The sequence below is a fragment of the Mirounga angustirostris genome, unplaced genomic scaffold (assembly GCF_029215605.1).
Source record: "Mirounga angustirostris isolate CCGP_5_RB_7025 unplaced genomic scaffold, mMirAng1.0.hap1 SCAF_11, whole genome shotgun sequence".
NCBI lineage: Eukaryota > Metazoa > Chordata > Mammalia > Carnivora > Phocidae > Mirounga > Mirounga angustirostris.
In genome coordinates, this window is record NW_026991719.1 from 82,740,760 (window position 1) to 82,768,716 (window position 27,957).

The 27,957-nt window shown below is 41.6% G+C and overlaps 2 protein-coding genes across 4 annotated transcripts; both read right to left on the reverse strand.

The window, feature by feature from the left end:
• Positions 1–233: 233 nt before the first annotated feature.
• Positions 234–2,568, reverse strand: TCEAL8 (transcription elongation factor A like 8). 3 transcript variants are annotated; one of them, XM_045903674.3, is made up of 3 exons: positions 2,343–2,478; positions 1,843–1,959; positions 234–1,228 (listed from the first exon to the last, which is right to left on the reverse strand). In XM_045903674.3, the coding sequence occupies exons 1-3, from the start codon at positions 2,462–2,464 to the stop codon at positions 835–837; spliced, it is 633 nt and encodes a 210-aa protein (XP_045759630.2). In that variant the 5' UTR covers positions 2,465–2,478; the 3' UTR covers positions 234–834. The 3 variants fall into 3 exon arrangements, with proteins under 3 accessions (XP_045759630.2, XP_045759718.1, XP_045759548.1); XM_045903762.3 differs by having other exon boundaries at positions 1,843–1,916; positions 2,343–2,473; XM_045903592.3 differs by lacking the exon at positions 1,843–1,959 and having other exon boundaries at positions 2,343–2,568.
• A 17,988-nt stretch (positions 2,569–20,556) lies between these two features.
• On the reverse strand, positions 20,557–23,410 carry LOC123863847 (transcription elongation factor A protein-like 5). The gene is given in 4 exon segments (XM_045903888.3): positions 20,557–20,717; positions 20,719–21,285; positions 21,937–22,004; positions 23,298–23,410. Coding segments are annotated over 2 exon segments (570 nt in total). The 5' UTR covers positions 21,259–21,285; positions 21,937–22,004; positions 23,298–23,410; the 3' UTR covers positions 20,557–20,687.
• Positions 23,411–27,957: the final 4,547 nt, after the last annotated feature.

A 27,957-nucleotide genomic window follows, 5' to 3' on the forward strand; every position in this document is an offset into this window, starting at 1 on the left:
AGCAGATGACTGGCATGAAGCCCCCAGGGCCCTGCCTCCTAATGGACTTGTTCCTGAGCACAGGGAAGTCGTGTCAGGGCCCTCCCTCCAATAACTGATGCTCTGTGGTGGGTTGGGGTTCTGTATGTGCAGAGCGTAACCAAGCACAGCTTGGAGTCACCTCCTTTCTTCCTGACAGCAGCCCTGCAAGGCAAATGTTTTCCCCGTGGAAAAGACAGAGTCTTAAGCAAGTGTATCTGTAATAATTGCCAGTTTTATTCCTCTGGCTAAGAGATCCAGAGGTAACTTGAGGTTTACATTTTTTTAATATTTCTTCCATCAAGAGTTTAGGTGCCCCCATTGCCCTTAGAAGCTGGTTGCAAATTATTTAACTCTTACTTATAAAACTTCAATTCTTTGTGTGTGTGTGACATGTGTTCATGAAAAAATACATATAAGCAAAAAGAAAAAAGCTCACGCCACACAGAAATAAGCAGTTACGTTTCTGATATATGTTTGTATGTATACACACACACGCACACACGCGCACACAAATTTGGGATTTAATCCTACATATGTGAGCTGATACTAAATATATCGCTTTGTAACCTGTTATGTTTTACTTCACAATATATAATGAATATATTTTCATGCAAATGTGTGAAACTTTCCAATTGAAAAACAGACCTGGAGAATGGGTCAAAATACAAAATCCAGTGAGATGCTGATAACAAGGAAACTACCTAAAACAAAATTCCACCAGATGATTAAAGTAAACGAAGATCAAAGATACATCAGAAAACGCTAACAGAAAGAAAGCAGGGGCCAGATTTTAATATCAGACAAAAAAAGAATTCAAGGCCTAAAGCACACAGGGTAAGGACGGCTGCGTGAATGTCTTTGCTTCCAATGCATCATCACAAACTTGTTTCTTACTCTTCTTATCTCTTCCCTAAGCCTTTCCAACTCATCTACTCCTCTTATCATTTCTTCAGGGTCCAAATGCCTCACAGGAGTGTCCTCTTTAAACCCCTGGCCAGGCTGGGTCAGCCCTCCTCTAAGATTTCCTTCTGCTTCCTGGCTTACACCTTCTTCGGAAGGTTGAGGATTTCCTTCCGCCTCCTGTGGTACATCTTCCGAAGGGCGGTCGGCCTCGGTCTTTGGCATGTTCTGTGGTTTTCCTTCATTTTCTTCACAAGACTTTTGCATGTTGAGTATTTTTCTGTTATTTCTTTTGAATAAATTAATCCTGGAAAACAAGGAAACAAAACAACTAGATGCCAGACAAACAGGCAGCCAAAGTATGGGTTCCCAGAGAGCCTTGCCTCTTCTCATTCAGATCCCTAATTGTCAAAGTTTTCCAACTAGAGAAGGCTAGGTCCTCAGGCTCGGAACTCCCCTGACTCCACCCCTTCCTCCACCTCCCTTCCCTCCCCCTCTCGCTCCAGCTCCATCTTCCCTCCTCCCGCTCCAGCCCACCATTTCCCAGCAGGCCCTGCTTACAGGCCTCTCCTAGCCCAGAAACGGAAGCAGCGCGGAAGCAATTAACCCCCTCCTTAGACGCTGGTCTCCAATATTCCCGCCCTCTTGGGCTTTCCCAAGCCGTCCCAGTCTCCCGCCACTCACCTGAGATCTGCTGGTGCAGTCTCTAGCCTCCCCTCCCCCTTCCACGTCTCTCCAGCCTCCCCCGCCCCCGCCCCATTTCCGCTGCAGGCTCTGCAAAGGCCTCCAGCGCTTAATCCGGATGGGGAGAGGCTGTGGCGACCCCAGGATGTGCTTTGGTGTCATCCACGCACTCCCACTCCCACCCGCACCCCCACCCCCACCCGAAGGGACCTGAGGCAATTGCACCCTTACACTGACCTGCAGGGATCCAGGGGATTTTCCTGCCTCCTTCCCTCACTCGATTTGTGTCGCGCCCAAAAGACCAAAGAGTCCTGCAGACCGACAGGAGTGCTTGCTGAGCGAGCAGGCCAGTACCTAAATCACCGGTCCCTTTCATGATTCTAGGCCTTGTTCGTCTGAAGTTGTCCCACGTCCTCATCCTTTCCTTCCTTTTAAGGCAACCCCGCCCTCCCCCCACCCCCCCCCCCCCGCCGTGCCCACCGGTTCCCTGCAAGCAGGGAGTGGGAGACGCCAAGTTATTTCCCAAATTGTTTCTCTCTCTCTCTCTAGGGACCCTCAATTGGCTACCCTTCTCTGTCTCCACCCCCCACCCCCACCAAACAGCCCCAAATTTCCTGCACAAAAATGGGAGTTTGGCGGGCTCTAATGTTGGGAAAACAGTGGCGACCCCGCCTGGCTACTGCTCTCTGGCTCCTAGACCCGAGGGTCCCCAAGGCAGCGCCCGCTTTTACACTGACCTGAAGGGATCCGGGGCACTTTTCTCCTTCTCCAGCAATACGGAGCTGCTACAGGGAAACAGGCCCTGGACTATAAGGACTTCTGCACACGTCGACTCCTGGTCACGTGAGGGTCGCGTCATCAATGAGCTCCAGTCTTCAGTGACCCCTCCCATTTAACACTGCAGCCCGCCCCCTGCATTCCCTCCACTTGATACTGTCAATCTTTTTTCGTATTTGCCAATCAGAGACAATAGAACTGGTATCTTCCTGCAGTTGCAATTCGCCTTTTTTGGATTGCCAGGGAGGATCAGCCTTTAGGGGTTAATCGACCATTTCTCCTTCTTTCGGGAATGATCTCTTTCTCTCTCTGCTTCGAATTTGCCCACCTCCCCTCCTACCCCAAGACCTACAGTCCACCATTTCCCCAGGAGTACCATCTAGCATTAAAATGGGTGAAGGTGGTAGATGGGAGGAGGGGTGGGGGTAGAGGTGGCTAGAAAAGACGTAGGAGTGAGAGTGTGGGATTTTTTTTTACTAGTTCTCTTGAATTTTTTCATGTTTTAAGCATGATATTAAATGATCATGATGTTTTACAATGTTTTAAAAAGAGATGCCACATGGGCGCCTGGGTGGCTCAGTTGGTTAAGCGACTGCCTTCGGCTCAGGTCATGATCCTGGAGTCCCTGGATCGAGTCCCGCATCGGGCTCCCTGCTCGGCAGGGAGTCTGCTTCTCCCTCTGACCCTCCTCCCTCTCATGTGCTCTGTCTCAAATAAATAAATAAAATCTTTAAAAAAAAAAAAGAGATGCCACATAATCAATATCTGACACAATCTAGAGGCAAAATAGTTTTATCAATTTTTAAGATTTGGAAAAGTTTCCTAATGGCTACAAATGAAATGACAGTTCTCACAACACATTGATGTGTTAGGAAAAAAAATTTTTTTTACATCTTATTAAAAGAGCACCTTTAAAAAAAAAAAAAGCTGACTCCCAGGTTAATCTGTGGCTTTTCTCTTGTTAGCAATTTTATATAAGTAATCCACTACTTTTTCTCTCTCTGGCTGAACTCAAGTTATCAACTGTTAGATGTCTGACCTTTTCATTGATGACTGCTGGATGGCTTCCACTTGGGTTTCAAATAGGCTTCAGACAGACCTCTTATGTCCTATAGGATCTGATGCCTTGTTAATCAGATGAGTCCCCAGAAAAGCCTGCTTTCCTCAGAGTGAACTTTATTTTGGAACTCAAATAAATATGTGGGAAAATAGCTTTCATACACTCACAAAGCCCTCAGAAAGGAGAGAGTACCCTGTATCTCACCATTTGGGGTGAGGCTTAATTAGCAGGTAGAATTTTCATTCATTCATGGCACTCTTGAGATAGTCTGGTATCATTCACTTTGTTCCATTAAAAAAGAGAACTATCAACATGCATAATTGTTATGATCAGAAGCAGAGAGAACATCATTGCTGTAAAAAAATATATATTAGTTAAAAGAGGAAACTGATATCCCAACAACCCATAATCCACTGGTACTTAGAAGTGTGTTATTGCCAGAAATGGCATTCTGGCCAGTGGAGCCAGCTGGAGAATCAGGAGGAGGAAGTGAGGGATCTTTTGTCTAGGATGGTCACAGTGGGATGCGGCAGCCAAAAACAAAGCATGCCATAGGAAAGGAAGGGTTCAAAAAATAAATATTTTTGCTGACTTAATGTTTTATCATTTATATTTAAGCATCAAGAATTTATCCCACGGTTGAGGAATACATTTTCTATTATCCAAGAGAGAATTTTCAATGTAAATATAGCCAATGAATTGTAAAGATGTGATCCTTAACTACCATAAAATGTTTCCATTCATTCTTTTCTGATATTACATTTAATGGAGGAAAACTCTGATTTTTTAAAAATTATTATCATACAACAAAATTGGCCCTTTTCTGTGTGTACAGTTCTGTGAAGTTTAACAAATGTATAGATTTGTGTAATCACCACCACAATCAGGATGCAGTTCAATCACCCCCTCCAAAAAAACTCCCTCATGCTACCCCTTTGTAGTCATATTTTACCCCCTTCTCTGAACTCTGGCAACCACTGATCTATTCCCAATTCCTATAGTTTTGTCTTTTTCAGAATGTTACATAAAAGAAATCTACGATATATCACATTTAGAGGCTTCTTTCACTCAGCATAATGCCCTGGAAAGTCATTTAAGCTGTTTCATGTAGCAATAGCTCATTCTTTGCTTTTTGCTAAGTAGTATTCTGCTTTATGGATGTTCCAGTTTATTTGTCCATTTACCCACAGGACATCTAAGTTATTCCTAGTTTTGAGTAATTATGAAAAGAGCTGCTATATACATGTGTGTACAGGTTTAGGACCTTATTGTCTCACGCCTGACTCAAGGGAACTCCTTCTCTGACCTATCTGCGTTCAGTGCCTCCCTCTCCAATTTACCTTACACGTTACCATCAAATTAAACTTTACTCTTCCTTATTCTTTTTTTTTTAAGATTTCATCTATTTATTTGACAGAGAGATAGACAGAAGAGCACAAGCAGAGGGACTGGCAGAGGGAGAGGGAGAAGCAGGCTCTGCACTGAGCAGGGAGCCCAATGCGGGACTCGATCCCAGGACCCTGGGATCATGACCTGAGCCAAAGGCAGACGCTTAACCATCTGAGCCACCCAGGCGCCCTACTCTTCTTTATTCTTAAAACTTGTTATTTTCCTACTCGAAGGCCCTGGTGGGCAACCCCACCATCAGAGAAGTAAATCCTACTTTACTCTTCCTGACATTCAACATTGATCTGAATTGAGCCTGAGGACACATGTTCCCAGCCTTGTCATATGTTTCTCTACCGCATCAAAGGAACCCTCACTCGCGGTGCCCCAGGTATGCCTTCTTCTCTCTGTCCTCACAGGCCACTTTTTTCCTTGTGATAGCCCTCCACTTCCTCCTAGATCCTGGTCCCGCTCATTCTTAGGAGCCCAGACTTCCTCACCCAGCCACTAAATCCACCCCACCAGGAAGTGATCTCTCCCTTCCCTATCCATGCTGCACAACGGTCTGCACCCCTCATATTGCCCTTAGGAAAGGCTGCCTTGTACCCTTGCCCTTTCCTGTGAGTTTAGGGGAAGGGCATATCTAAAAAGGCAGATGGTCAGAGGTGGGTTGAAAATGGGGTGTAGTGAGTCAGGATCCAGCTCACATGCTGCTTGAGGGGCTCTTATGATTTTTAAAGGCACGTCTCCCAGAAATCTCCGAGTTTCAGAAGGAGCTGTTTGCAGATTGACTCAGAGATGAAGCTTCTTTTTGTCTGCACAAAAATTAGGGCAGAAATTTCATTGTCCCCTCCTCTGCTTATTCTGCTTACATGTACTCAGAGCAGCTTTAACACCATTTTTATGGAGCTATCAATAGAGAATATTGACCCCGTTTTCCTAAATACTCACAAGAGAGAGATCAGTCACCTCACTGGTACACACCTGACAGCCAGATCATACAGGCCTTTACCTTTATTGTCCCTGAGCAATTTCAGTGCATCAATATAACACGTAGCTACCCTTAAAATTAAGTTAATCACAGTAGCTTTTAAATATAAGTAGATTTTTGAAGACAATAGCATTATATGAAAGTAAAAACTATTTTTAAAAAGAAATGAAAAATGTGCACGTATTAATTTTAACAATAAAGACATGAATTCTAGAAAGCAGACACCCCAAGCTGCTGACCTAATCAATGTCCTGTTTTCGTGCACCAAGAGGGCACTAGGGATAGCAACAAAGCCCAAGGTCCTTCAGGTGGTACGAGGGGAGAAGACAGGAGGAAGCATTTTACCAGCCAGGAGCTCTTATACAAGACTGTGATATCCAGAATATTGTTTTCTATGTTCCCTTTAGAAATCACTTCCATAGTGTTTTGTTCTGAGCCTCCATATTTAGCAATTCCTCCTGCATATTTCTTCATTGCTGTTTCAAAGCTCATCCCATAGCAGAGCTTGAGACAGCTATTCCTCTCCCTCACTTCTCTAGCATATTCTATATGGGTTGCAAACATCGTTCCCAGCATGGCAAAATCTGCTCCACATCCAAAGGTTTGGCTGCATAGTGTGGACCCAAGTGGCCACCATCTAAGATGATTTGTCCTTTCAGAGCACAAGTAAACACAACATAATAGGTCTTTGTTCTACGGAGGGTAGTCTACTCCTGTCCTGATAAGTAGAACACGAAAACCTGATTTCCAATTACACTGTATCTGTTTCAGAAAGTAAACTCTTCTACCATCCCTCCCCACTATGTTCCCTGTTATTTGGAAATTTGGCATGGATAAGTTTCAGAAGTTCATAGACTATTCAGAATAGCAATTGGCCACGTCTAAGCAAATGAACTGAACTCAAAGCACAACTTCTATGATTCTTTTCCTCCCTTCCAGATGAGATTCTGCCCACTTCCTGAACTCACAGCTAAATACTACTACACCCATTGTGGATGATGGTGGCGAAGAGTTTTGAATTATCTGGGCATAATGCTATGACTAATTTCTGTGAACCTGAAATGCTGTGCCATAACCACTGCCATTCCAAATGTCCTCGTGGTATCCACGTTGGCCACAGTAACAGGAGCCCTTGGGCCGGACTGCTTAGACTTTTAATATGTGACAGTATGCTTAAAATCCACCTCAGCTAGATTCTCTAGATGGCTTTGTGTAATTAAGCCTTGAGATCCGCATCTATGTAGAACCTCTTGTTGGGTTCAGGGGAGGCACACTTCAGCTGTACTGAAGCTTAGGCCAGGCAACTTTTTCCTGTGGCAGAAGCTGAGTGGGGAGAGAGTGCCCTTGCTGTAAGGCTGAGTGCTTTTATTTATTTTTTTTAAGATTTTATTTATTTATTTATTTGACACATAGAGAGAGAGAGAGCGCACAAGCAGGGGGAGAGGCAGAGGGAGAAGGAGAAGCAGACTCTCCGCTGAGCAGGGAGCCCAATGCAGGGCTCGATCCCAGGACCCTGGGAGCATGACCTGAGCCAAAGGCAGACGCCTAACTGACTGAGCCACCCAGGCGCCCCAGCTGAGTGCTTTTAAAAATTAAATTGATAGGGCGCCTGGGTGGCTCAGTCGGTTAAGCGACTGCCTTCGGCTCAGGTCATGATCCTGGAGTCCCTGGATCGAGTCCCGCATCGGGTTCCCTGCTCGGCAGGGAGCCTGCTTCTGCCTCTGACCCTCCCCCCTCTCATGTGCTCTCTCTCTCTCATTCTCTCTGTCTCAAATAAATAAATAAAATCTTTAAAAAAAATAAATAAATAAAAATTAAGTTGATAATGAAAAGAAAGTCTGTGCTGGCCTCTTGATGCTGCCTTGCTTGCCTGTTCTACATTATCCTTTAGACCCTGTACTTTCCCAGCCTGACACTTTCACCCTGTTTTGTTGGCTTTCCACTTTGTGTCCCTCACTTATCTGAAAATGCCATCAGCACAAAAACTTTATCTGGTTAAACTTTGTAACCATTCCAGTGTTGGAACATTAAGTTGGTGGAAACAATTTAAATGTGCACAGATATGGGAATGATTGGAGAAATTATCCATACTGTGGAAATTGTGCAGGTATAAAAAGGAATGAAACAATGCGCATATGAGTGACATTGAATTATATTAAAATTGTATTTTTTGAATGAAGGAAGTGGCAGATCAGTATTTAAAGAATACTGCTTCATGCACATACACATAATAAATACATATATATATATGCACACAACTAGTTTATTAAGTAGTTCCAGTTTTCTGGGATAACATGGAATGGTTTTATTTTTTCCAACAATTACTGTCAACAGCAGTCTGTCAAATTCTCCCTTTCTCCCTGAATAATGAGTTCATGTAATGACATTTCAGTTTCTTTCAACTGTTCAGTCACTTTCATTCATTAGGAGAGTTTTATCATGGGTTCTTGAAACTCAGCCTGGTGTGTTTTTTAAACTTTATGTTTTGAAATCATTTTAGTTCTAAAGAAGAGTTTTAAAGATAGTACAAAGCATTTCCATATACCCTATGCCCAGCTTTGCCTAATAATTATCCTACTTTTATAAAAACAAAGAAATTAACTTTTGTGCAATACTACCAACTAAATTACAGACTTTATTCAGATTTCTCCAGGTTGCCTACCAAGGTCCTTTTTCTGTTCCAGGATTCAACCAGGATACAAAGTTGCACTTAGTTAACATGGTTTTTTTTAGTCTTCTCTACTCTGTGACAGTTTCTCAGTGTTCCCTTATTTTTCATGACCTTGACACTTTTGAAGAGTGAGGTATTTTGTAGAATGTTCCTCAATTTGGATTTGTCTGATATTTTTCTCATAATGAGACTGGAGTTACTGGTTTGGGGGAAGACTATCACGGGGGTGAGATACCCTTTTCATCGCAATATCAGAGTTACATGATATCAACATGACTGATCACTGGTGAAGTTAATTTTGATCACTTGGCTAAGATGATGTCTGCTGCGTTTCTCTACTACTTGTAAAGTTATTGTTTTTCCCTTCTGTACTCTATTTGTTAGAAGCAAGTTACTAAGTCTAGCTCACATTAAAGAGGGGAATTAAGTTCTATCTCCTGGAGGGAGGAGTATCAAAGAATTTGTGGATATGTGTTTGAAAGCAACCATAGTAATTAATAAATATTTGGGGTCAGATAATTTGAAACTTTGCAAATATTCTGTGGATTTTGCCTGCAGTGATTATTACAGTGATGTTCTGATACTAAATTTTTGTATTACTCATTTCCTTCTACATTTAATACTTCCAAATTATTCTGTAAGGAAGATTTGCCCACCCATTTATTTACTGATACAACTACTTGTTTCTATCAGTATGATTCATGAATTTTTTTTTTATTAAAAACATTTTTAAGAGGTGGGTGAGGGGCAGAGGGAGAGGGAAAGAGAGAATCTTAATCCACACTGGGTGTGGACCCCAATATGGGGCTCTATCTCACGATCCTGGGATCATGACCTGAGCCCAAATCAAGAGTTGGACACTTAACCAACTGAGCCCCCAAGGCACCCCTAATGAATTTTTAAATCTTTGGGGTTATAATTCAATATGATCTTTTTTTTTTTTTGGCCCAAATGATTCCAGTCTTGGCCATTAGGGGCTCTTTCAGGTTGGCATACCCTCATCCTTTTCCTGCTTCCTTGCTTTCTGGTACTAGAAGATGTTCCAGATTCATTTTGTATTTTTCTTTTTTTCAACCCAGTAATCAGCCATTTCTCCAAGCAGTCTTAGTTACTTTTATTGGATAATCATATTTAGGAATTAAGATCTGAGTGCAAGATATTTTTGTTGCTACTGGAGTGTCATTGGTTCTAGGACTTCTCAGCTGATAGAGCAAGGAGATGTATGTATGCTGAACATGGTTTGTATAAACACATACCTACATTTATTTATTGTGTCTGTATCTTTTTCCTTCTCGATCCCTCCCTTCCTCTCCCTTCCCCCACCACATAAGTTCATACTTATACATGTGACTCTTATCCATTATGACAGGTATCCATTTAGCTTTCTCTCCATTTATTACTTTTATTTAAGTAATCTCTACACCCAGTGGAGCTCAAACTCACAACCCCAAGATCAAGAGTCGCATGCTCTTCTAACTGAGCCAGCCAGACTCTCCAATCTCTCCACTTATTTTTTTTTTAAGATCCTATGTATTTATTTCAGAGAGGGAGAGAGAGAGTATGTGTGTTGGGGAGGAACAGTGGGAGAGAGAGAGAGGGAATCTCAAGCAGACACTCCACTGAGTGGGGAGCCTGACACGGGGCTCAATCTCATGACCCTGAGATCATCACCTGAGCCAAAATCAAGGGTTGGCCGCTTAACTGACTGAACCACCCAGGCACTCCCTCCACTTATTTTTAACTTCTGTCACTGACAGTGAGAAACCTGGTTCTCCTTATATATGATTTATTTACTTATTTATTTAACCTTAGTATACAGTTAGAGTAATTTCAGAATGGTTATCATCTATCCCTGTAAGAAACAAATTTCCCAGCCAGAGCACAGAACTTATGTACAGCTCTTTTTGTCTTGAGCTTTACAACATACAGCCAAAACACGTTTTCTAAAGCAACTTGGTCAGCTCTTTTTTCCCCCACCCTTTCAGTGAGGTTAGGGCATGCATCTATCACACAGTGCCTCAGTTTTTCATGATATATATTTTTTCTTCCTTTTCCTTTCAATTTTAATTTGTGAATTAAAGTGTGTCTCCTGTAAACAGCATAGAGTTGGAACTTTTTAAAATTTGGTCTGACAATCTCTGCCTTTCATTTGAGTTGTTTAATTCATTCACATTTAATGTTATTATTGATATAATTGGAATTATTTCTGCCAATTCACTTTTTGTCTATCATATGTCTCATGTATTTTTGTTCCTCTATTCTTCCTTTCCTTCTTTTTCTTTACATTAATTGAATATATTTTAATAAAGGATTTTAATTTCTTTGATGATGTTTTCATTATATATTTTTGAGGTGTTTCTCTTGTGATTGTCCTAGGACTTGGCATATACATCTTAATTTACCAGGATCTATTTCATATTTATATTAACTAAATTCCAGTAAGATATAGAAACATAACTCCCATACAGTTCTATTCCATTTTTCCACTTATTGTGGGAATATTGTTATACAGATTACATCAAAAAATGTTTTAAACCTATCCATTGTTGTCATTATTACTTTACATAATTTTGTGTCTTTTATGGAAGATGCAAAAAGCATAGTAAGTATATACCCATAGAATTATGTTAGTCTTCTTATTTATCTCGTTCTCTTCTGGTCCTCTTCATTTCTTCAGGGATATTTTAGTTACCTTATGGATTCATATCCTTAGCCCAATACAGCTTTGCCCCCACCCACCTCCTTTGTGCTTTTATTGGCAGATACATTTCTATTCTATATGTTATAGACTCAAACAACACATTACAAATGTATTGTTTTAAACAGTTGCTTTTCAAAATTAGTTAAGAGAAGGAAAGGGAAAAATATGCATTTGTACTGTCTTCTATAATTACATAATTACCTGTATGTGTGCTTATTTTTTCATAGATTCAAATTACTGTCTGGGGTTATTCACTTTCAGAACTAGAGAACTTTCTTTCATATTTTTTGTAAGGTAGGTATGCTAGCAACAGATTCTTTTTTTTTTTTAATCTGAGTATGTCTTTATTTTGCCTTCATTTTTGAAAGATATATATGGTAAATACAAGATTGCTAGTTAACAGTTTGTATCTTTGAGCAGTTTGAATATGTTGTCTTTCTTCCTTCTGGCATCCATTGTTTTGATGACAAATGAGCTCTTAATCTTATTGAGGTTCTCTTATAAGTTAAGAGTCATTTTTCTCTTGCTGTGTTCAACATTTTCTCCTTGTCTTTGGGTTTCAGCATTTTTACTATGTTGTGTCTGTTTGCCAGTCTCTTGCATGTGTCCTACTTGAAATCCACTGAGCTTCCTGGATATGTAAATGAATGTTTTTCATTACATTTGGGAAGTTTGCAAACACTATTTCTTTGAATTATTTTCTGCTCCTTTTGGTATTCCTATTATGTGTATCATTGGTGTGATTAATGGAGTTCCATATTTCTCTGAGACTGTTCATTTTTTTTCTCTCTCTTCTTTAGATTACATAGAATCTATGAATCTTAGACTTTACAAATTCTTTCTCCTGCTAGCGCAAATCTACTGTTGAGCTCCTCTCATGAATTTTTTATTTCAATCTGTACTTTTCAGAATTTCCACTTGTTTCTTTTTATATATCTATCTCTTTATTGGCTTTTTTTTCTACTTGATGTAACATTGTCATCATACCTGCCTTTACTTCTTTAATCACAGGGGGTTTTTTCATTCTTTGAATATATTTATATTGGCTACTTTGAAGTTTTTGTTAAATTTAACATCTGGTCACTCTCACAGACCTGCTTTGTTGCCTGCTTTGTTCCCCATATATGGGCATACTTTCCTGGTTCTCTTCATGTCTTGCAATTTTTTCAGATAATACATTTTAGCAACTCTGAGTACTGGTCTTCTTCCTCTGGGGCTTATTAATATTGTTTGCTTGTTTGTTTAGTGACTGGCTATTTTAGTCATGTCCATTTCCTCCCTGTTATGTGAAACCCTTTTGTTGCTCCTGAGAGGGCACAGCATTGGGTATGCCCACAGTCACTGTGGGATGAAAGTGCTTTTGTCAGTCCTCTTCACTGTCTTTTTCCCTGAACACACTTAACTGTTAAAGCTCCACTAATAGCTGGTTGGTTGCTCTATTGTTTTTGAAAATGCACTGAGGCATAAATTGTTTCACAGATTCGTGGTATGACATTTGGGCTTCTTTTTAGAGGTGGTTTTTGAAGTCATTGTTTGATGTTTGTTTTAACCCCCAAAAGACTCTACTTAGCCATCTCTTTCCCTAATTCTGTAATTCTGATAAACTAACTAGCCTGACACTGAGTTATATCTCTCATTAATCTACTGACCTCTTCTTAATTGCATTTCACCACAATCTTCACCTTTTTATATATGCTTTTAGCCTTCAACTTCTCTCTACTGTGTGACATTTCCTTTGGGAAGGGATTGGTTTCTCTGTTTCAAAGCCTGCCTCTCCCACTGGGAAAAATCTCTGATACAAGGCTCTGGAGCTAGGGATGGGCACAGTGGCACAGTTTTCTCTAAGTGACACTCCTGCTTTAGGATCTGTGCATTTGACTGGGGATGCACAGTACCTTCAAGTCCTTTTGGCTTGCCTCTCCCAGTCAATGGGGGCCCCAGTATCCTTAGCACACTGTGCTGGAGGGAGAAATTCTTTCTGATAAATGGGGACTGGGCAGAAGGGAGCCCCCATCTTTCAGCTACACTCACCCAGAACTTAGCCTGAGCAACAGATAACTCAAGGCAGGATGAGAAGTTCCTTCTCTCCCAGAAAGATAATGTGACCCTTACAGTTGTGAGCTGAGGTGAGGAGACCTGTGCTCTTGGCTGTACCCTCTAGGCATGTACTTTCCATCATGCTGAGCTGGGGATGGGGCAGGGGGAGGAAGGAGAAAATCTTGGTTAAAATGCCACAGATTCTCATAGTTATTGTTCTAGTAGGTTTTCTTAAAGAAATATTTTTTTTTCTCATTTGCTGTATGTCCTTATGACCACTTCCAAAGAATTTAAAAGGTTATATTTAAAAAATAACTTCCAGGGGTGCCTGGGTGGCTCAGTTGGTTAAGCATGTGCCTTAGGCTCAGGTCATGATCCTGGGGTCCTGGGATCGAGCCCCACGTCGGGCTCCCTGCTCAGGGAGGAGCCTGCTTCTTCCTCTCCGCTTCCTGCTCCCCCTGCTTGTGCTCTCTCTCTCCCTCTCTCTCTCGTTCTGTGTCAAATAGATAAAATCTTAAAAAAAACTTTCAGCAATTTCACTGGGGAGTGGATTCTCAGAGTTCCTCACATCACCATGCCAGAAGTGGAACACCAACCACAGTTATTTTAAATTCCCCGTCTGATAGTTTCAAGACCTGTGTCACATCTGATTCTGGTTCTGATTATTGTTTTGTCTCTTCAGAATGTTTTATTTTCTTGTCTTTCTGTATTTCTCATAATTTTTACCTGAAAACTGGATTTGTATAAGACAGTAATTACTGAGGTAAATAGAATTTATGACTGAAGATAAGCATGTCTTTCCTGCTAAGTTTTTAGTATGGAGGTTTGCTTTAATCTGCACAGAAGGTGGGTTGAGTTTGATGTTTTCCTCCCATTGGCTTTGAGTTTTTCCAGTTGGCCTTGCAGTTTTCCTTTGCTTTTCTTAGAAAGAATATGTTTCTTACTGTCCTCCACTGTTATTTTTACTCAATGTTTGTTAGTGTGGTGTTGAGGAGAGGGACGGGCATTCTCTCATGTTCTGATCAGGTTTTCATCTTAATGCAACCTTCACAAGTGTTCATGCTTCTCCTTCAGATACAATGCTGAGCCTAGCACACATGCCTGCTCCCTCCCCTCATAAAGCTTTTTGTTTTTTGGTTTCCTTTCCCCAGCTGCAGTGGGTTTCCACCAGTGCCTTCAGGATATGGGTTTTGTTGTCTTCCTGCAGATTGAGTCTTTTGTTTAGTAGGGGAGTTTGGTCTGGTTGGAATTTCATCCTGAGTGAAGGCTGTCTCCCTCTCTTAGCTGGCACTATGGAGCAAGCTTTCTCAGATTCTCCCTGCTCTTACCTGGGAACACCTAGTGAAGTTTCTGGAGTAAAACCTGAGTGTAAGCCTTTTATGTCTGCAGCCCTCAGGGACTTCACACACTCATGCTAACCCTCACTGGGCCTTTAGCAATTTGTTAGCAATTTCTAGCTAAATTTTCTTACTGATCTACATGTTGTTTGGTGGTGTCTATCCCAGATAAGCAGAAGCTCACGTCCTATTTCTCCCTCCACAAGTCTCTCTCTAGATTTTTGGATCATTGTTTGCCCTGTGAACTCAGTTCTCTGATGGTTTTAAGAAAAATTGCTATCTTGCAGTTTATGTAGTTGGATAAAATATTCATTGGGTTTGGGAAGATAGTGAGGGAGAAGCAAAGTAGCTATCTTGTATTATATGACTGTCCTTAGCAACATAGGTCATTGTCTGTTGACTCAATGTGAACAGGTGATAGGCTCAAGAGTCTCCAGTGACAGGAACTCTTCATTGTCAGTCATAAAGCTTTGTTTTTTTCCCCTATCCTTTTTCCCTTTGGAGTATGAAGGAGAATTTTGTAGGGATGGAAATTAAACTCGATACCATAAAACTTTAAAGCATTGTTCCCTTTCTGAGCCAGCTACAACTGGATTGGACCAGATCATTTGAGTTTGAAGTAGAAAGGTTGAACCCTTCTCTCAGAGTCCAGTGAAATAGCCCCCCGAACAATAGTAAAGGATGCAGTTAGGACGATTGGACAACATTCCTCAGACTCCCAGAAGGGCCTTGATTGTGCCTGGGCTTGTTTTGGTGGTTTTGTGGTGACATCAGTTTTGTATCTGCCTGGTGGAGTACTTCTTTTTTTTTTTCCCTCTCTCTCTTTTTTTTTTTAAATTAACATATGATGTATTATTTGTTTCATGGGTACAGGTCTGTGATTCATCAGTCTTACACAATTCACAGCGCTCACCATAGCACATACCCTCCCCAGTGTCCATCCCCCAGCCACCCCATCCCTCCCACCCCCTTCCACTGTAGCAACCTCAGTTTGTTTCCTGAGATTAAGAGTCTCTTATGGTTTGTCTCCCTCTCTGGTTTCGTCTTGTTTCATTTTCCCTCCCTTCTCCTATGATCCTTTGTCTTGTTTCTCAAATTCCTCATATCAGTGAGATCATATGATACTTGTCTTTCTCTGACTGACTTATTTCACTTAGCATAATACCCTCTAGTTCCATCCATGTCGTTGCAAATGGCAAGATTTCATTTTTTTGATGGCTGAGTAATATTCCATTGTATATATGGACCACATCTTCTTTATCCATTCATCTGTTGATGGACATCTAGGCTCTTTCCATCGTTTGGCTATTGTGGACATTGTGCCCGGTGCAGTACTTCTGATGTTTGAGTCATCCTACACCCCAAAGTATAGGAGACCCCAGGCAAAGAGGGCTTAAAAAGGCATGTCATCCTCCAACTCAAGGAGAAAACAGGAGTTAACACCTGTCTGAATACCTACATGTACTATAGGCATAGCCAATGACTTGGGGGCCAAGGCCGTCAAGCTGTGAATTGGCATTAAATGCCTTTAAAGGCAGTAATAATGGAGGAAGTAATGCCATTCCAAGCATTCCTCTTTAGGTCTGTCATCTGAAGAAGCATTACCACTATTCTGACATCTTAGTTTTTTTAAAGATTTTATTTATTTATTTGTCAGAGAGAGAGAGAGAGAGCACAAGCAGGGGGAGCTGCAGGCAGAGGGAGAAGCAGGCTCCCCGCTGAGCAGGGAGCCCAATGCGGGGCTCGATCCCAGGACCCTGGGATCATGACCTGAGCCGAAGGTAGACACTTAACCGACTGAGCCATCCAGGCATCCCTGTTCTGACATCTTAAAGGATTGGTTGGTTAATAGGGTGAAGATAAAATTAAAATTATTCTGTTTAAGAAGGCAAACTAGTTAAGGATCATTGCCTTAGAGCCAGATAAACCTAGCTTCCCATATAGGCCCCTCCCCTTATCAGTATGTGACCTCACGTTAATTACTTATACTCTTCGAGACTCAGTTCAGTCACCTATATAGAAGGCATAATAACACCTCTCCCAGAATTGCTTGTCAGAATTAAGGAGCTAGAAATATGAAAAAAAATTGACTGTGAACAGTAGTGATCTATATCACTTCTAGACCACAGTGTGGAAAAAATGAGTGTGAGATCTCCATGTACTCTTTTCCTCTGTTGCAGGGATATCATGATCAGTCTGGATCTCTGGGAAACTAGGGAGAGCAGAACCTCACCATTCCCCATTCTCATGAAGTTTGAGAAATAAACCTTTGTTCTTAAACCACTGATGTTTTGGGGTTGGTAGCTATCTTAGCATAAGCTTAGTATAAGCTTAGCCTAACCTGACAAATGCACAAATGGTCCTCAGAGTTAAACAACAGAATCACTGGAATGCCTTTTACAATACACATTAGATATGATAAAGCTATATTGGGAGGCAGGCAATAGATATGGGGATTGTGATGGTAAGAGAGAACTACTCAATTATCCTATCAGAAAGTCAATGGATAATGAGTAAAGTTAACAAATCAGGAAATAGCAGTTATAAGTCATACATCTGATAAGAGACTTGTACCCAGAATAAACAAAGAACTCTTACAACTTGACAATAAAAAAACAACCAACCCAATTTTAAAATGAGTAAAGGATTTATTTTTTATTTTTTTAAAAAAGATTTTATTCATTTATTTGACAGAGAGAGAGAGCAGGAGAGCACAAGCAGGGGGAGCAGCAGAGGGAGAGGGAGAAGCAGGCGCCACAGTAAAGGATTTAAATAGACATTTCTCCAAAGAAGATATACAAACGATCAATAAACACATGAAAAGATGCTCAACATCGGGCACCTGGGTGGTTCAGTAGGTTAAGTGTCTGCCTTCGGCCCAGGGTCCTGGGATCGAGTCCCGCATCAGGCTCCCTGCTCAGAGGAGAGTCTGCTTCTCCCTCTCCCTCTCCCTCTGCCTGCCGCTCCCCCCCTGCTTGTGCTCTCTCTCTCTGTCAAATAAATAAATAAATAAAATTTTTAAGAAAGAAAAGATGCTCAATATCATTAGCCATTAGGAAAATGCAAATCAATACCACAAGGGGATTCCACTTTATACTAAGATGGCTAAAATAAAAAAATATAGGCAATGACAAGTGTTAGCAAGGATGTGGAGAAGTTGGAACGCTTGTACACTGCGGATGGGATTGTCAAAATGCCACAGTTGCTTTGGAAAACAGTTTGGCAGTTCTTCAAAAAGTTAAACATAGAGTTAACACATGACATAGCAATTCCACCCCTAGGTATATACCTTAGGAAATAAAACACATATTTAAATGCAAAAAGTTAACACTGCTATACATTATATATGAAAGTTGTTAAGAGAGTAAATCCTAATGGTTCTCATCACAAGGGGAATTTTTTTTTTGCTTTTGCTTTTTATTGTATCTATATGAGATGATGGGTATTAACTAAATTTATTGTGGTAATTATTTTACAATATATGGATTTTATAATATATGTACAATATATGTGATATGTATATCAATCTATATGCTGTACCCCTTAAACTTATATAGTAATATATGTAAATTATATTTCAATAAAACTGGAAAAAATTTTAATTTTAAAAAACAAAAAAATTGAAAAAAAATTTTTTGCTTCTTCCAGCAGAAATGAATAACTAGTGTGTCAAATACTGCACACCTGTGTTTACTTTCAAACAGACAAAAAACAAGTACATTAAATTTAGAGTACCTCTTCACAAAAGGAATCAAAGCATACAAATGAAGTTAAAGCAACTTTGGACATAATCATTATCATGCACTAAGGTTATCTACATAATAAACTAAGGCAGAACCATCATGTCTATACTTGTAAATATTATATTTTTCTTCTCAATAAAGTTTATTTTAAAAGGCAAAAAAAAACATGTACAGAAATTTTTAGTACTGATACACACTACAATGTGGATGAACCTTGAAAACTTTATGCTACATGAAAGGTCGTATATTGTACAGTTCCATATATATATGAAATGTCTAGAAAACACAAATCAGTAGAGACAAAGTAGATCAGTGTTTATCAGGCGCTGGGGGGAGAGAACGGGAACACCATTACATGCTAATGGGTATGAGGTTTCTTTTTAGGGTGATGGAAATATCCTGGAACTAGATAATGATGACGGTTTCAGATCTCTGTCATACTAAAAGACTACTAAATTGTACACTTTAAAAGGGTGCGTTTTGTGGTATGTGAGTTACAGTTCAATCAAGCTGTTTAAAAAAAAGAAATAGCAGCATAAGCATATTATTCAGAAATATGGAAGTAAATACTAGAAGAAACCAAAAATGTTTATGGTAGTTGCCTCTGGAGGATGAGAATGTGGAATGGCAAGGCAGACTGAAGTTTTTAATAATAAATTATTTTGCACTATTGGATTTTAAATTTTTTTACAGGTATCCCATTTGATAAAAATAAAAATGAGCTAAAAACAAAGGACACACACACTTGACATTGTGAGGACAAGTCAAAAGAGATTCTGATATATTGGGTCTGAGATGTGAACTGGGTTTCTAAATTTTTGACAAGGTAGCTAGGTGATTTTAATGCAGGTGGTCTTCTGGTGGCCAGCAAACTTTGAGAAACACTACCATATCCAATGTTAAAATCATTAGCAATGAATTGTCATATAACCCGTCTCCTGTTGTGTTCCTTTTGTAGTGGCAAGCCTCAGTTGCTAAAGAATGAAAGTAATGTGCGCAGGGCTGCATATTCGATCAGGGACAAAACTGGACCAAGAGTTGAGGCCTTCTGACTTCATTATCTGACTAGATAATGAATCTACTGTTTTGTTTTTTTTTTTTAAACTTCTGTTATATGTTGTGGGTACTGAAATCAGTAAGATAGATTCTCTGCTTTGAAAGAGGCAAGTCTAATGGGGTAATTATAATGTCTGAAAAATATATTACTTAAAATTTTACAAAGCATTTTTCCACATCTCCTGTCAGGATTAATAAAACTACAATATAACATGAGAAGAGGCATCTTTTCCACAGTTCAGCAGGGAACGTAGAGGGGATTCGACTCAGCGGAGACTCTAGGGAAATCAAAAGGGTTTTGTTACCTTGAGGATTCCAGCCCACCAGCAGCAGTGGGGCCCTTACGGGGTGGGGGGGGGTGCGGAACCCATGAGAAGACTCGCAGTGCACATCAGACATAGTGTTCCCCAAGGTAAAGTGACACCCACCTCTTAGCTTCCAGGACTTATTCCTGGACACAAGTGAGACGTCCTTCAGCCCTCCCCCAAACATCTGACAGAGTTCTGGCTCTGCTGGTGTAGGGCAGAGGGTAGGATCCAGCCCAGTACAGCTCACAAGCATTACCTCATCTGATCTTCTCCATAGCCCTGGAAGAGAAGTTTTATCCCCATTTCCCAGATGCTAAGACTGTTGCTTACAGCAATGGATCTGTAATAACTGCCAGGTTGATTCCTCCAGCTTTGAGTGCCAGAGGTAACATGAGTTTTACACACCATTTCACATCCTGACAACAGGAATTTTAAGTGTCTCCACTGCCTTCACAAACTTACTGAACTGTTATTTTAGGCGCTTGGTATGTATTGTCCTATTTTTAAAATCTTTTATTATTTATTTTGTGACAAAAGTAATCTATGTTTTTTTAAGGAAAAAAGCAGATGAGAGAAGATAATCTCTTCCATTGCCACTACACAGAGAAAACCACTATTTCTCTTTTGATCTACTCAATTTCATGGTTTTCCTTACTCACGGATGTATTATGTAACTTTTTTTTTTTTTCAAAAATGGGCTGATACCGTTTATGTAGTTCTGAAAACTTTTTTTATTAATATTTTACAATGTACCATCAACATCTCTCTTCCATGCACATGGGTGAAAGTCCCCTACTGAAAGACAGAGTGCTGCAGTTGGGTCAAAAGGCTGCTGGTAACCGAGAGTGACACCTAAAGCAAAGTATCAGCATAAGGTTAAAGCACATAGCCTGGCAAATGCCTGCCAGGGAAAGCAGGGTCGGCAATATTCCCATCAGAGAGATCAGAATTGAAGGCCAAAGGCATTAAAGATATGGAACATCTTCTAAGTCCTTCTGGCCCCTACCTCCGCCCCTCATTCCCCTGACACCCCGTTGCCCCCTTGGGGCAAACGGATCCTGAACATCTCTTTGCATCCAATGAAAACCACCCATTTTCTGTTTTTTTCTTAGCTCTTCCTGAGCCCTTGACATATCTCCACATTCTCTCATCATCTCCTCACTGCCCAAGTGCCTTTCCTGTAAGTCCTCCTGATAGTCCTTGGGGGAATCATCTGTCCCCCTGTCTGTTTTTCTTTTTGCTTTCCTGGGCACGTAATCTTCAGCTGGGCGCTTTTCGGCAGCCCGTGGCTCACCCTCAGGCTTTGCCAGGGATTCTGGCTTGCCCTCACCATGTGGTTTTCCCTCATCTTTGGACTTGCCCTGCTTTTCTTGCTTTCCCTCATCTTCTGGTTGTCCTTCGTCATCTGGCTGCCCCTCATTCTGGAGCTTTCCCTCATGCCCTGGCTTCTCCTCCACTTCCAGCTTTTCTTCCTCCTCTGATTTTCCTTCATCTTCTGTATCAACTTCTTCTTCTGGCTTTCCCTCATTTTCTGGGGTTCCTTCGTTTTCTGGCTCTTGTTCGTTTTCTTTGTAGATCTTTTCCATGTTGAGATTCTCCCTCTTTTGCCTGTCCTAGGAGACAGAAAGGAGGACTCAGATTGGGGAAACAGCGCTTGAAAATAATTGCCTTTTATGATTTAGGGTTTTCCTCACCCTATCCCAAATTACAGGTGCACTCCCACCCAGACATTTTTTTTCCTTTCCTTCCCACCTCACACATATTTACATGATACAACCTTACACAGATTTCCACAGGTGCTTCTTTCTACATTTAAGCGGGGTGTGCTGAGAAGTGTGTAAGAGCAGCTTTGTCCGTAAACTTTGCTCTGGCGTTAGCTACGCCCGTGACAGTTTTAACTGGGTCATCCCAACTGACACTGACCTGCAGGAATCCTGGCCAGTTTCGTTTTTCCCTTGCCTGCAGTTTTAAGACTTCTAGAACTGCAGACACAATAGAATAATGGCCACTTCTCAGATTTCAGGGCTACTCTAGTACCGTGAAGGGGCTGCACAGATGCCACGCTTCCTGTCTCTCACTTCCTTGTTCTCCCCTCAGTCCTCAACAGCCATAAAGCACCATGTTTCTTCCCTTGGAGTCCTGACAGAGGCCATGTACTCTGAGAATGCAGTAAGGTTGGCAGGTAGTGGCCTCCTCAACTTCTGCTCAAGCTTAAGTCACTCTTACTCCCAGGGGTCCTGGGACAGTTACTTTCGCCCACTGACCTGCACTGATCCTGCAGGTCTTTTCTTCTCTTGTCTGGGTTGGTGCCTACAACCACAGACCCGAAGACCTGTGGAGAGAGAGGAGACAGGGTGAATGAAGGGTTGAGAAGTGAATGACTGGCAACTGGGACACTGATTCTTGTCACACTGTAGTTGTCAAAACTTTCCCAAGTCCCGCCACCCCTTGCCCTTTCCCTTGCTTCTCTGATCCTCCCTCTACAGCCCCTCCCTAACAATCTCCATTTTTCTACCAGTGGGCAATGGCAAAGAAAGTTTACTTTCAAAAGGTTTCTATGTTTCTGAATCCTCCTCCCAAATTTCTATCTCACTTGGTCTTGCACAAAAATAAGGGAGGTTCCGGACAGTGATGTTCAGAAGCCAGATCCTTCTGTACTCAGTTATCTGCTTCCCAAGCTTCCCACTCCAGGGTGTCCAGATAGCACAAAGCCCATCACTTCTCTGAAAATGGTGACGATAGAGTCAGGGGGCAGGGCAGAAATGTCCAGAGCATTCCTGACACCCCTTGCCTCTCCACATACACAGAAATACCACCTTTTCCTACAATGCAAGAGAGAAATTATTTCCAAATTCAGTAAAAATTTTGGCTCATGGCATCTCCTCGCAGTCCTCCCTAGTTTAGAAGCCACTCCTCCGCAAAAGGGAGCTGGTCTCCAGACTGAACCTGTCCCCCTCCTCTGCAGCACCTCCTCCCCCACTCCCCCCCAATTGCAGCCCACCATTTCCGGCTCCAAAATGGACGGAAGGTGAAGAAGAGATGCAGAGAGCGCAGGCCCTCCCCACCTCGGGTTCACAGGCTGTGCCCTCTCCCGCTGCCCTGCAGAGATCAGGCCATTACCTCGCTCTCGCCATCCCCCTCTCCCGGCCCTCTCCGTCAGACGTATCGGAGCTCAATAGCCTACCTCCTAGGAGATCCCAACCGGTACCCATTCTCAACCCCTGGTCCCTCTCCATCTCCTCCCGCCAAGCCCTCCTTTTCTTGAACCAAACATATGGCCACTGGGGAAGGAAGGGGTAGAGAGAATCCAGTCCTGGACCCGCTCTGGTCTTTGCCCTCTGCCACCCCCCACCCCAGGGGTCCGCAGGTGCCTGTGGATTTGTAGCCATTCCAGAGAGATGCCTCCTTCTCCTCCCATTTCTCTCTGCCATAAGCCCACACTTACCCAGGGAAATAAGAGATGGTACCCAGACCTCTCCCCCCAACACTCATACAATTCCCTGCGCCAAAATGAATGGGGGTGGGAGGGGGTGGCATCTGGAAAGCAGACCGGATCCTCTGTAACCTCTATCAGTTACCACCCCTACCCCAGCGCCCTCCCTCTTCTCCTCCAGCTGGTACCTACCTGCAGGGCTATAGGGCAGTTGCCGCTCTCCCTCAGTCTGAAATCTTTCCACGGAAATAGAGAGCTAGTACCTGGAGGAGAGGGACTTCTGCACACGTCGGCTTCTGATCACGTGAAGGAAACGTCACCAGTGGGCTCGGGTCCCTAGTTCCCCTCCCACCAGCAGAAAGTGCGTCAGGAGCCAGCCCACTTCTTCCCTTCACTAGTCCGCTCCCGCCTCGCAGCGCTGAAGTCCCCTCCTCTCACCGCTTTTTTTTTTTTTTTTTTTAATGGTCCTTGCTAATCCCAAAGGTCAAATGTGGCCCCTTCTCCCTGTGGTATGTGTTTGTTCTATCTTATCAGGGAAGGGCTCTGTCTCCTAGGGCAACTGGCCGTTGGTACATCTCTGAGGAATTTTTTCTTTCTCTCCTTTGATCTCAAAGCACCTACCCCCTCAATCTACTTCTCCACTCAGCCACTGATGTTCATTTCTCCTCTCCTCCAGACCTTCATATAAAAGGTATACGGTGGATTGTCAGGCAGGGAAGCAGAGAGTTGAAATAAGGATTTTTTTTTTTGCTTCTAAATATTTTTTTCCAGTTTTATTTAATTTACTCCCCTCAGCATGGGTTATCCTTATAGGCAAAACATTAAATAAAGCTATTTTCACTTGGGGGCAAAGAATGTGTTTAAGATAGAAAAACCCCAACAAGATTCCAAAATTAAGTTCATTGCATTAATTTTTAATGGATTCAGTTAGCTACACACAAAATATTTTTCTTAATTTTCAGAAATAAGTAGTTCTGTCATGTTCCACTAACAATACATGAGTTTATTGTTATGATTATATGTATTATATGTATTTATTGTGTGATTCCAAACAATCACTGAGTGTTAAGTAGACTTTCTGGACTCTGATGGCAGACACAGTATCAGTCTTGAAAATTTGGCCCATGGCTATTTTCATTCAGAGATTTAGTTGTGCAAAGGCAGCTGAGGATCTGAGGGATGCAGACGTGGTCTGATTTTCCCTGTCCTTTCAAGAGGGGAGGAATATGCAATTTCCAGACCCCTTCTCACCTTTCAGAGCCTCTCATCTTTTGCATTCAGGCACCTCACTATTGCTCACTCTAAAACATACATGGAGACATGACCAAGGTGACATTTCTGCCCTGCCCCCTGACTCTATCGTCACCATTTTCAGAGAAGTGATGGGCTTTGTGCCATCTGGACACCCTGGAGTGGGAGGCTTGGGAGGCAGATAACTGAGTACAGAAGGATCTGGCTTCTGAACATCACTGTCCAGAACCTCCCTTATTTTTGTGCAAAAACAAGTGAGATAGAAATTTGGGAGGAGGATTCAGAAACATAGAAACTTTTTGAAAGTAAACTTTCTTTGCCATTGCCCACTGGTAGAAAAATGGAGACTGTTAAGGAGGGGCTGTGGAGGGGGATCAGAGTAAATGTCTTTGGCTCCTTCCCTTCCTCCCCCAAATTCCCACAGAGGTAAGTCAACCCCAGCAGAGATGGAATGCTGTCCTGACAACTGGAAACCAGAACAGATCCCTTTCAGACCCCTGCAGGAGAGGGTTTCCATAAAGCCCTGAGAAGTGATGGCCGAGGGGAGAGCCTCCATGCTTGGCTGCTCTCTGCCCTTCTTCACAGTGCCCAGGGAAGCTTCTCTGACCTGTCTGCTGCCTACCACTTGACTTAGGAAGTACAGCCTGGTGGATTTCTCCTAACTCCAGTCTCTTCACCTGCAGGGTACCTAGGAGGAGCTTAGCTATCCATGCTGCAGGGTTGCTGCCTCTCAGTCCATACCCAGCTTTGTGCCCTCTGAGTCCGATTGGTTTCAGTGTCTAAGAAAGTCTGACATGCTAACTGTACTGACTGACCCAGACCAGATGTTCTCAACTGAGGGAGTCTGGGCCACCTGAAATGATATGCAAGGTTGCATGTGTTTAGAAGATAGTAGAGTCTGTACACTTATGAAAAGATCTGTACCCTAGGAACCTGAGAAACCCTGACGCAGGAGCAGATTGACATCACGAAGAAGCAGAAACTGTAGGTAGAGAAAAGACAGAGAAGAGATGGCGAAGAAGCTACTTGGGAGTGAGATAGAAAAAGGAAGAAACAAATAACAGGTGAACTATGTTAAAGGGAGAGCACTTACTCCTTGGGTTCCAGCATTCTTAACTAGAGAAACCTCCGAATCCCCTGGAATTATATTCAAAATGATGTGCATGTGTGTGTAGTTGGGAGAGAGATAAGATATGTACATTTTTGCTGGGTGTATGCATTTGCCTAGGATCGGATCCATTGGTATTGTTGGATGCTCAGAGGGATATGCAATGTAAAAAATGTGAAGGCCAATTGGCTTAGAGAATATACTTATATTCATCTTTTTTCAAATAAGACTATATTTTTAGGAGAAATTAACATAACATAAAAATTAGCCATTTTAAAGTGTACAACTCAGTGACATATAGTACATTCGCAATGCTGTGAAACCATCTCCTTTACCTAGTTCCAAAATATTTTCATTAACTCTGCAGGAGACCCCATACCCATTAAGCAGTCACCCCCAATTTTTCCCTTCCTCCAGCCCCTAACAATGACTAATCTGCTTTGTCCCCATGGAATTGCCCATTTTGGATATTCCGTATAAATGGAATCATGGAATATGTGACCTTTTATGTCTGGCTTCTCTCACTTAGCATAATGTTTTCAAGGTTCATTCACATTGTAGCATGTACAATATAATATTTCATTCCTTTTTATGGTTGAGTAATATTTCATTATATGCCCATATTGTATTTTGTTTATCCATTCAAACATTGATGGATATTTAGGTTGTTTCTACGTTTCAACCATTGTAAATGCTGCCTTAAACACTTCTGTATAAGTTTTTGTGTGGTTGTATGTTTTTATTTCTCTTGGGTATATATCTAAGAATGGAATTGCTGGGTCATGTACTAATTCTATGTACAACTTTTTGAGGAAATGCCACACTGTTCCACAGTGGCTGCGACATTTTGCACTCCTACCAGCAATGCGTGAGGGCTCCAATTGCTCCACATTCTCAAAAACAATTGTTAATTTTTCATTTTTTCAATTTTTGAATTTTCCTAATGACTAATGATATTGAGCATCTTTTCATGTATTTATTGGATATTTATATATCTTCTTTGGAGAAATATCTACTCAAGACTTTTGCCCATTTTTTATATTGGGTTGTTTGTCATTTTCATGTTGAATTGTAAGAGCTCTTCATGTATTCTGGATACAAACCCTTTCCAGATATATAATTTGCAAATATTTTCTTCCATTCTACGGATTGCCTTTTTACTTTCTTGATAGCATGTTTTTATTCACAGAAGTTTTTAATTCTTATGAAGTCATATCATTATGACACCAAATCCAAGGACATGAAGATTTATCCCTTTGTTTTCTTCTAAGAGTTTTAAAGTTTTGACTCAAATATTTAGGCCTTTGATCATTTTAAGTTAATTTTCATATATGGCGTGAGTTTCCTTTTGTAAATGGCTTTATAAGATTTAAAGGTTCTTTTTTTTTTTTTAAGATTTTATTTGACAGAAAGAGAGACAGCCAGAGAGGGAACACAAACAGGGGGAGCAGGAGAGGGAGAAGCAGGCTTCCCGCAGAGCAAGAAGCCCGATGCGGGCTCGATCCCATGACCCCGGGATCATGACTTGAGCCGAAGGCAGACGCTTAACGACTGAACCACCCAGGCGCCCCTTAAAGGTTCTTTTGATGGCAGAACACAACACACTGTCATAAAAATAGATAGAAGTCAGAACTCTTTGTTACTTAGAGCTCTGAAAGAGAGAAGGTTGCCAGGCAGAGCCACACAGGTTATGCCTGGATACCACAAAGTTGGATCTCTAGGGGCAGCTTATGTTTTACAAGTGGGGTGAGGTTAGCTAGATTTTTTCTGAATCTCTGAGGATTGGCTAATTTGAATAATTTCTCAGGCTCCAGGGCATAGAGGCTGTCCTTTGTTGTCTGCTCCCTGGTCCCTGGGCAAAAAGGGCTGGTGCATAGTGTCCCAGAGTGTGAATGCATGATATGGGAAGTGGTTGGAGTGTGTACTTCATCAACCGCTCAAGAAGTGCAGCTAACCGGTCTCTAGTCAGGGCCTCAAAATTGACTCAAGAGGGTATCTTTGCAAAAAAGATGGGATATTTGAGTGGCTCAGATAGTAGAAAAGACTTACATAGAGTAGGGCATAAGTTGCCTAAACAGCATAGAAGACATTTTATTATGAGAGTAAAAGGAGGAAAACAAGTAGAAGTATAAGAAGTCCTTATAGGCCAGCCATAACCAAGTTAGTTGAGGGGTGGTCTAGGAGGTAGTTGCCTCCTGAGGAAGCAATGATCTCCATTAATTTTTAGAATGGCATTAATAGTAATAATCTCTAGAAGATTTTTCTTTAGACATGGGAGTGCAGAGCTATATAGTATACCTTTTGGCAGAGAGCAAAACATGTACCAGGTTCATGGGCTAAGTAAACAATGAACTCAAGAAATGTAATAGAATCCCTAATATCAAAGGAAGAAAAGCAATCAATATATTGTGTTCAATTTGTCATTATCTTCAGAAAGACAGCATTTAGGCATTGTTGAGATGATAGTCTCAGTGTCTGGGGTGAAGTCTTCTG